This window comes from Atta colombica, unplaced genomic scaffold, assembly GCF_001594045.1.
Source record: "Atta colombica isolate Treedump-2 unplaced genomic scaffold, Acol1.0 scaffold49, whole genome shotgun sequence".
In the NCBI taxonomy this organism is placed as follows: Eukaryota; Metazoa; Arthropoda; class Insecta; order Hymenoptera; family Formicidae; genus Atta; species Atta colombica.
In genome coordinates, this window is record NW_017259538.1 from 1,999,407 (window position 1) to 2,010,628 (window position 11,222).

At 24.7% G+C, this 11,222-nt stretch overlaps 1 protein-coding gene across 1 annotated transcript in view; it reads right to left on the minus strand.

The window, feature by feature from the left end:
* Nucleotides 1-4,041: 4,041 nt before the first annotated feature.
* LOC108691665 (sodium channel protein Nach-like) overlaps nt 4,042-11,222 on the minus strand; it is an 11,077-nt gene continuing 3,896 nt past the window's right edge. Inside the window, exons 5-10 of the mRNA XM_018199525.1 lie at nt 10,097-10,232; nt 9,222-9,519; nt 7,399-7,452; nt 7,072-7,240; nt 6,873-6,979; nt 4,042-4,289 (exon numbers count right to left, since the gene is read on the minus strand). Of these exons, the coding sequence (XP_018055014.1) occupies nt 4,042-4,289; nt 6,873-6,979; nt 7,072-7,240; nt 7,399-7,452; nt 9,222-9,519; nt 10,097-10,232 (1,012 nt within the window). The remainder of the gene's footprint in view (nt 4,290-6,872; nt 6,980-7,071; nt 7,241-7,398; nt 7,453-9,221; nt 9,520-10,096; nt 10,233-11,222) is intronic.

Here is an 11,222-nt window from a genome sequence, read left to right on the forward strand (position 1 = left end):
ATAATATATAATATATATGTAATATTTTGCGTACAGGAGGAATACTTGTAGAAACATTGTAATAATGCAGACATTGCTGTAATATTACAACTGCAATATTTATTATAAGATTTTGTATTATATAAATTTAAATATAAAAAATTACAAGTAGGAATTAAATGTAACATACAAGGAATACAAATAAAATATGACTTCATAATTAATTATGTCTTTATATTTTATAGGCGTGTTCCGATATACACTGAAAATCTATACGTAATGTGAATTATAAATTTTCAATATTAGTGCACATCGGAATAAAATATAACGCCTATAAAATATAACGACATAATTAATTATGAAGTCATATTTTATTTGTATTCATTATTACAATTCATGTTACATTTAACTGCTACTTCTAATTTTTTATATGTCTTATATCTTATTATTGTATCCATTGTGCATTATATTTAATCTTTACTTCTAATTATTTTATGTCTATAAATTATAAACATTGATTACGTTTATACCTTATGCCCGTTTCCACTAATGTAGATTAACTTTAATCTCGATTCAACTCACTCTTCTTTTTCTAATCTTTAGAACAACAAAAAGACGAAAATAAGTTGAACTGAGATTAAAATTAATCTATATTGATAGAAATGAACATTAATCGGATTTAATAATATTTGTAGTTAGAAACTAACCATTCATTCCATTTTTCATTATAGTTATGAGTTTCATTATAGTTGTGAGTTTCATTATAGTTATCAATTCCATAACTACAGATTATAGTTATGAAACCTGATTAAGTGCCGTGTAAACGTGATCATTAATTCCTATTCTTTCATTATGTCCAGGTCCTTACTTTATTGTTATACATATTCGGTTATACAAATCAATATATAGAAGAATCTTAATACTCAAAGTGAATTTTCTAGCACAGGCACAAATCGACACAGTAACATTCTTTGTTGCTTACTGCTTTTTAAACAAGGACAGGATGACTCTTATGTCAATTTGTGTCTCTTGCTGGAAATATTTTAAAAATACTGCTACAACATTGCTGAAGTTGCTACAATATTGCAAGAAAAAGTCTTCGCAATATTTCTGCAACATTGTATTGCAACATTGAAATGTTGCAGCAATGTTGCTACAAGTTTCTGTTCTGTATGGGATATATATATATATATATACAATATAAATTTTATATATTAATATACATAAATAATTAATTAATATATATAATTAATATACATAAATATAAAATTTCGTAATGGATATTTGGCCTTGTTTCATACTTCAGTTAATAGTTTTTTGTCTTCCTTGCAATAATTGTAAAATCCCATACAACACAGACTTGCAACAATATCGCTATAATAACGCTGCAATATTACTGCAACTTATAATGCTGCAATATTGCTGTTACAATTTTTATTGTTATAGGGAATTATAAACAATCAAATTGTTTGAAATGAATAAAATTGTATTGAACCATTAACAATTTCTTTAACGGAATCAAACCACAGTCGGTCTATTTCCTTAAACCAATAAACGTTTATGAGGTAGAAGCTTTCCACATTATCATATTATGGCTTGGGATTGTAAAAAAGAAAGAACATATCTTCAAGATTTCGAAACTCAAATGTTTATTTACATTTTTGAAAGTAATCTATTTATTTAAATTTATTCGATAACATTTAATGACATTTTCCTCCAACTCTGCATTCGCGTCTATGTTTTCCAAAAATATATTTAAATTAGATGTTTGATCGAAAAAATATAATCAATTTCTACATTTTTGTTTTTAAATATAAAAGAGTTTTTTTAATTTTAATTGATTTATTTTTCAAAAAGAAGTACATTCGGTTTCAGTAAGTGAAAAATAAGAGTGCACTATTTCACAATCTCAAAACAAAAGTACATATATACTTAGAAGCAGTATAAACGATAACCCTATAGTCATGATAGAGAGAATAATTAGTAGTAAAATATATAAATGGTTGAGATATAATGCAGTATATCGACGAGATAACAATGTAATATAATTTCTTTTATATTAGTATTGGTTTAATCTAAAATTAATTTTAAAAATATATACTGCAATATAAATAAATTAAAGGTTATTAAAGGTACTATTACTTAGATAGACAGAATAACTTTGCAAACATGTTATTCTTTAATTTATTTTTATTGGAAACATATCACAATAAATTACAAAATAATTTGTTGTGTTTACTAATTAAAGATTTTTATTTTATTCGTTTAATTAATAACTTAAATTTATTATTCTTTCTTGATATTGTATACATAAAACGGTACTATGTTACTTTTTTAATTTTCTTTCGATTTTGTAATCTTTGCAGTATTGTATACGTTTTTTTTTTTTGTATATGAGATTTAATATTTCCATTGTAAGTGTGATTGATATATAGAAGATATATACATAACATACGTAAAATTTATATTATTGATTATACATTAAGGAATTATTAAGCGTTTTTTTTTAGCGTGATTCTAGTATAATAACCAAACTGTTTTTGCGTGTTTATTCGTTAGTAACAAAGGCATAGCCGTTTTATTTACTTCTTATTCTTTCTATGTCTCGTCTATTATATATTAAGTCAGAGTAAGAAATTCTTAAACAGCATCAAATTCATACGTCGTCGAATACTCCGTGCATCATTAACAACTCTGGTACTCTGTATTAAAAGATCTCTAAAAAAAATCGCCTATTGTGCAAACTGAACCATGGAATATTCTATTATCTTTAGAGTATATAACCAAAAATATAAATTCCTTGGTAAATATTAAAAATGCCAAAGAAAATCTTACATCTCTCTATATATTAATTACATCTCTTTATATATTAATAATCATACAACATATATAAATAATATATAACAATATATAACAATCAAGATATAAATGTAAATTATGGATATTAAAATAGAACCATAAAGGAGATGGAGAAATATTTATATTTTTTGTATTGTATAGCAATCTTTATAACTTTAGCCATAAACAAAATATATAGCATGAAATATAATGAGGGTGCACGTTTCATGAATATTATGATTTATATAAAGATTAAATCAAATTTCTAAATTCATTATATTATATATTATATATTATATTAGATATTGTAATGTCGACAATGAAATAAAAACTTTATTAATTTTATAATTTTATAAAGAAATTGAAATTTATCTGTATAGAAATATAAGATGCAGGTTTAGAGAAATTGTTATGCAAAAGTTCATATTAATATTGTATTAATTTTAACATAATTGTGTAAAATTGTATGAAATTAAGTGTTTAATTTTTATATTCTACCAAATTACATGAAATCAAAATGCATATAATAACACAAAATTTCACGAATTAACACGTTATTAGATGTTTTTACAATTTTTATTTTATATTCTTAAGAAATTTAACTTTAATACCAAAAAGTCATTAATGTATCTGGTATAAGAACTGTGAATATTATGTTATTATACACATTTCGGAATATTTCAATAATTATGCTTTAAGAATCTAATTGTAAGACAATATTAGAATTGTGTATTGCGTTTTAATCATATTTTTTATTATAATTATATACTGTATAATATATTGTATTTACGTATATATTATATTCTTTTATGTATTGTGAAATGGTGTATTGATCCAATTTGTATAATATTAGTACATTAAAAAAAAACTTATCCAAAATCAAAACATACAGCGTTTTAAAATGTCTTTAAGACGTTTTATGTTGCGATTTTGATATACATGTTATTATTACCAAAATTTCGTCAATCAGTGATCATTTTAGATTAAATTTTTAATTTTATAGTTTTTAATTTTATAGTGCAAAAGAGAATTTTAATCGGCAGGAGTGAAAAGTCTACAGATTGATTCGGTTTTTACCAGTAATCTTGATTTAAATTTCGAATTAAAAGTATATATTTTGTTAAAAAATTGTTATGTTTATTTAAAATTTAATAAATTAATTGACAAAAATAAAAATATTTTAATCGGAAATTTTCTTGAATAATTTCATAATAACTCCGTTAGTTAATATCTAGCTTTTTTAATAGAGAATTTGCAGTATTTCGCTGAATGCCAAGATCGCGGCAACAGTTCATTCCAATATAATTTTCCTGTGGTTTGATCTGGTGAGATTTCAATATTGCGATCATTCTTTTGCAAGGCCGATTTTTTACAAAACAAATCGCAAAACAAGAGCACAAAGAAATACAGAAGCTCCACTATAGAGATGAAACTAAAGCCGATGAAGACGCCACATAAACCGCCGATATCACCTGTAAAATGATTATTTTTGTGATACGATGAGCAAGAAAGGATAAAATGACTTCATGAACCAGCCATGTGTTTTCAATGTTTATTCTTAAAAAGCATTACGCACATGAAATGACGAATGAGAGGGCTTTTGCCTAAAAATCGATTGATTACAACATTTGTCTATATCACTTTTATCGACAGTTCGTTTACTGCAAAAATTGTCATCTACAGCTCGATTGTCTACATGCATCTTTACACACAAATATAAAATTAATGTTAAGTTAATAAGAAAATAGTTTGTGTTTTTAAAGCAAAAAGTTTGTATTTTAAAACACAGAATTTGTGTTTTTAAAGCAGAGAATAATATATGCAGGCAATCGAGCAGTAAGTAATATAATAAAGGTAGATAATAATACACCTAGGCAAATGTGATTTTATTTCTGAAATTTTCATTTGTGCGCAAAGTGTATGTCAGTAATCGAGTTGTAGGCAATAATTTTTATGCACAAACGAATTGTCGGCAAAAGTGATGTAGGCAAACGATGCTGCAAGCAATCGATTTGTAAGCAAATAGGATCCTTCTGTAATTATTTATGTGTAAAAAAGACAACGGATTTTTCCAGCGATATCACCGTTATTTTTTTCCCTTTTTTGCACACATTTGTTATCCTATAATCAATATTTTATGGATCTAATACATATAATGCTATATTTTTTTGTAGTTTGTAAATACACATACGCGCATGTATAAACACATATGTATACACTCCAAGCAAAAGTTTAGAAATACTTTTTTAAAATTGACATTTTTAGGATTAATATTATTTAAATATCATAATGTATTTTTTAGCATTACTTTTTACTTTTTAATAATAATTATTAGATTTAAAAAAATATTTAAAAAACGTATTGTAACAGATATTACAAATAATTCCTAAAATGTCAATTCTTTAAAAAGTACTTCTAAATTTATGTTTAAATTTTAAAACGACAAATTTTTTAAGAATGAATCTAAAATTTTCAAACAACATTATTTTGAATGAAATTTTTATCACATTAATTTTATTAGTATAATGGATACAAATAGTATTATATAAATGCATATACATAATATATATTGGGTCAGAAGAAAAATTCTGTGGAATTTTGTTAGCTCAATATTATATACAAAATATATTTGTTGTAAAATTTTTGACTACCAGACGTGAAAGCTTAAAGTTTTTCTTGAAAATTCGTTTTTAAAAAATGTTCCTATGACTTTTTATTACCAAGTTACACGCAGACGATAATTTTTAACGGAGTAATCAAAATCAGAATGTTTCTTTTTATTTAATTCGCAAATAATTCAAAAACCGAAAAATCATAGAAATATTTTACAAAATGATTTTATAAGAAAACTTTCACGATATAAATAGTCGAAAATTTTTGCAAATTTTTTTGGCACGTAACAAATCTATGAAGTGAAAAAAAGAATTTTTTCAGCTCGTAATTTTTTATGTATAAAAATTATAAAACTCACATAAAATCAAAAAATATTCAAGCTTTAAAACCCTCTTTTTAAATTTAAATTTTTATCATTTTTAACGAAAATATTGTATATATAATTTTATTTCTAACAAAATACTGCTAAATTTTTCCTCCAACCCAATACAAAACCAAATTAAAAAATTTTTTTACCGAATATTAATTATATACAAATTATTTTTTTATTTTTTTGGGATTATGAAAAGTTGAATAAACTGTTCTATGTTTATCGGAAAATACATTTCTCGTTTCAGCAATATATTTGCAAAGTAAGCACTGAACGGTAATTAGAAATTGCCCTTTATAATTGCCTTACATATATAAAATGTTATCTTTTTTTTGCACAAGAATTAGACTAGAGTAAAAAAATATCATAAACAAAATATTAAAAAATTAAAAGTCTATCTTTGAGAATCTCTGAACATCTTACAGAAGAACGTGGAGAAAATTTCTATTTCATTCTAGCTTTGATCATGTGTATATCTTATTCATATGTTTTAGGAAAAGATACAAAACTATAAAAAGATTCGATTATAGTTTACATACTGAATAAAACGTTCTCTACATTTACTTCTTCTTCTGCAATATGCAAATATTGCAAATTATAGTTATTTCTTCAAACATCTAATTATATACAAGATATAAAGTGCTGTAATATTAAATATATCAATGATCGGCACTAAGTATTTATATTTATACAATTTATACTATAAGAGGGAATTCAATTAAACCTTGAACAATTTTGTATATCTTTTACATTCCTTGCATTTATCAATTTTATTCATTTTACAAACAATTATTTGTTAAAAATTATTATGGCTTCCGCCTTAAGAAATAATTATTAGAATAAATTTTAAAGAAACACTAAGTAAAATAATTCATAATTATATTATTTCTGAAAGAATTGAATAAAAGAAAGAATCTTATTTCTATGATTGGTCCTATATTCAAAATAGATTGAGTTTATAAATTTTTTTGAAAAGTTTTTAATCTAATAAAGACATGTAAAAGTTTGAATTGTAAAAATTTACATTTAAACTCCCATTCATAAGTATGATTTCTTAACAATCTGTACTTACTTAAAAGATTATACCAGTAAGAAGACACATCTTGATTCAATTTGATTGTGCCGTATTGGGAAAAGTATACATGCAGCACTCCTTCATTAGTAATTTTGTAATTCGGACTGAAATTAAACAAAAATATTTCGACGTCTTGTTTAGAAACGATCTTCAAAAAGAATTTTATTTTTTATACCAATAGAAATGCTATGCTTACAATAAGTTGGATTCAAATATACCGTGAATGATGAGATTTCTCCAACTTAATATATCATAATTAGTATCATTGCAGGCAGGGTAACAATGTAAACAATGTAAAGTATTATCTCCTTCTTGGTAAAAAATACTGTGATCATCCTCGTAAGGGAAAATCGTCAATCGTTTAGCTATTCCAGAAAATAAAGGATCAGTATATAGAGTATAACATAATCATTATTATACATTTATTTATATAATATGTTATAGGTATAAACATTAAAATTTTCAAATTGCTTATGTAAAAAAGCAACTATTTTTATTATTAATAATATAATAAAATGTTTACATTTATACTTAGTTAAGCATTGGAAGTCCGTGATATTGCAAATACGCCATGAATCTGAAATATAACAAAACATATACATACATATTTATATATTTATATATTACATATTAAGTATAATAATAGTCTCAAATAAAGAATATTTGTAAAATTAATCTGTACAAAGGACAAAATTATATAAATAAAATAAAAATTTCGTTTTTATAAAGCATTTTAAAGAATCGTATTGTTTTTACAACTAAGTAATAATATAATTCCCTTTACACAATCAACCCCTCAAAAATGACTTCTGAGTGACCTTGATGTTGATCTTGATATTTAAGAAGATTTCGCATTATTTGTACATACGTATTAGGATTACAACTCAAAATAATAACATTGAAAAGAAAACACATCGTCACATTTAGCACATAATAACATTTTTAACATTTTTTGTTAAAAAAATGTTGTTAACATTTTTTCGAGAAAATATATTTCATTCACTGATAGTTGCTACAACATTAGTTATAATGAATATTACTTATATAAGTAAGTCACTATGTTATATGGTATTCTTTCATTAAAACCACACCGTTTTTTAAACATAAATTCTGCTAAATAATTTACATAATGATCTTTTACTCCAAAATGGACTAAAACAACATGCATCTCATGTCATAATCGCTCAATATTCGCGGAAATATAACGTGAAACACGAGATTCATCTCATATATTTTGTTAAAATATATACATATAGAGGGAAGGCTCCTATTGTGAGATACCAAGTTCATTTTGTGTAAATGCTAGAAGTCTATAGACAGAATTTAAAAAAATAATAAGTCATTTTGAAGGAAATTTAATAAGCTTTAAGATAACGTTACATAAAATTTAATTCAAATTCCATTTTTTCTGAAAATTAAAGAAATTGAAGAATGTAAAAAGTGAGCAAATCGCAAAGTAAAAAAATTTTCTAGTATAAGATGCTGCGAGAAATCGATAATAAAACACAAAATATATCAGTATTAAAATTAGTATTAAAAAACTTTATTTAATGTTTCTAAAATATAAACAAACACAGTCAGCATGCGCAAAAAATGAGTCTGCGATTGATTATATTCCAAACTCGTTTTTAGGTAATTGAAATCAAATATTGCAGATATAGACTCGATGTTTATTCTGGTTGTCTTTTTTATTAGTGTATAACATTTATTTTTTTTTTTTCTTTAGCAACGATTTTCACTATAACATAGGAGCATGAGTTATTTTATATTAGGAATACCCTGAGTCTCTCGATTTCCACGCCTTGGTTTCATAATCATCTAATTTACTGTAACTAAACAATTCAACAAATCCCGTATTTTTCTATTAGTACGACTTTATTCTATTACTACACGAAGAATTTATTGCTAATTATTTATTTATTTATTGCTATTTATTTATTAAACAATAAATAAGGTTCAAATGCTCATCTCAATGAAACTTGAAAATATCCACATTTTAAAATCTTGTTTTACAATGACTACAGACATGATCTAATAATAAATTTTCTATTAAATACTTTTCAATCTAAGAGCAATAAATTCATGGTGGAACCAATAGATAGCATTTATTAATTTAGCAGAAACACCGCTATCTTATATTAGATAGCCTATCTCATAATAGAAGACTTTTTTCTATCTTGTTTGTTTCAGAAATTATGTTCTACTTATATAAAAATTATTTTATTAATAACTTTTTAATAATGAGTGACGGAAGGTCAAAACATTTTGACTTTTTGAGAATCAAGATTATTAACAATGATTGGAAGGATAAACAATTGAAAAAATTAATAACATGCTTTTACTAACATTCTTTCTTGCCACGACGTGGGTAAATGAATGGTCTGCATCCACAGAACTTCTGTATGTCATTAATCTTACAATCGACGATACAATCGCTGTAAGTATACATTGTAATATTTGAAAAAATTGTTTCATCTGAAAATATACAGTTACGTTTATTTCTGGGTAAATTTATAATGGTCTGACTACTGCTAAAAAGCGTTGCTTCCACATTCAGATATGTTTCGTATTGAGGCATTGCGAATACCTCCGTAACACCACCACTGGTCATATCTGGATAATCAGTAGGATTGAACACAGTCACCTAAAAACTCAATGAATGTTAGTTTTACTAAATTTTTCTCTTTTTCTCTGCCCCCCCCCCCTCTCTCTCTCTCTCTCTCTTCTCTGTCCTTTCTCGCGCGCGCGCGCACATGCACGCACACCAGACCTTTTTAAATTTAATTAAATTACAGACAACAATATATTGAGAAGTAAGAGTCAGCGCGATACTTTGTGCACAAGTACAATAATAAAAAGGTTTAAAAATCTATTTCTAATAAAATAATATTTTAATATACATATATCCGCATGTGTTCCGACTTGTATATTTCAAGTCATTCTTATGGGAAATTGAATATATTAATTCCCGTGCAGAAAGTGCAAGAGTAACAAGTTATAAATTGCGAGATTTTTTCCGGTAACAAATGACTTTTCTAATCCGTTATAAGTAACTATGACTGTTCCAATTCTGGCATTATTATAAAATGAACGATAATTTTTGCTTGATAGCAGATTTAATTATAGCGACTGTAAATCGTTCTAAAAATGTAGAATATAATTAAAGATCACTGTTTTACTTTTTCAATTAATTAACATAATATGATGTTGTTTCTACTTACTTTCCAACCCTTAAAGGGCAATATTGAATAAAAATTATCATCCAAAAGTGAATCCATTATGACTGATAAACCATTTCTTATTCCGAGAGTCTCCACTCGTTCCTGGTCTCTTGTCAATTTAATCATATTGTTTAGTCTGTTAGAGTACAATTTCTATGAATTATTGTTTAAACAATAGTGATGCTTATAAACATTTAACAATAGGATATCCTAGTTTTTTAGCAAAATTTTACCAGCATATTCTACAAATAAAAATAAGGAAACAAATTTTATGTATACATAAGCTAATAAATGCTTTATTGAAAAATTCTGACAAAAATACAAAATAATATTATAAATGAAAATTGTATATTGGTAAAGTTTTATCAAAAAAAAAATTGGCACACCTATATTTCACTTTAAGTTACAAAAGTGTAATTACTTTAGCCACAAAAACAGACCCACTGTATTACTTCAGAAAGCAAGGTCATTCAGCCAGCAGTAATTCTTTAGTATAACTAATATTTTTTTTAGTTCTTTGTTGATATAAATATATAAATCAATTATAATACTGTAATACTGTAATAATAATTCTGTAATAATAATTTCTAAGCGACTTCCCTATAAGCACAAAATATTCTTAGAATGTTATACGAATATTATTAAGAAATTAAAATAATGTTATTATAATATTTCGAAATTACCATATAATATTTTTTAATATTACAAGAGTAATGACCTCTGTAGAGATCATATGCTTATATAATACCCTAGATAATATATCTTAATATCTCTGAAATATTATTAAAATATTTATAAATATTAATTATATAATTCTTAACTTAGTGCAATTCGAATTCAGTAATAAAATCCAGTAATAAAAAGCTCTTATCAGTTTAAGTTGCATCTTGTGCTAAAAAAAACGTTTTAGCTTTGATTTTAAATATGTACATATCCAGTTCTACAACTGCGTGCCAAAATTATTTTTAATCTTTCAATGTATACTTATACTAAACAGATGTAGCAATTTTATAAATTAAAGTAAATTTTGTTATAATACTTTTTAATGTTTATACAATATTATATATTACATACTTAATTTTACATACTTTGAAATATAAAGATAAGAGAACATTTTATGATTTTA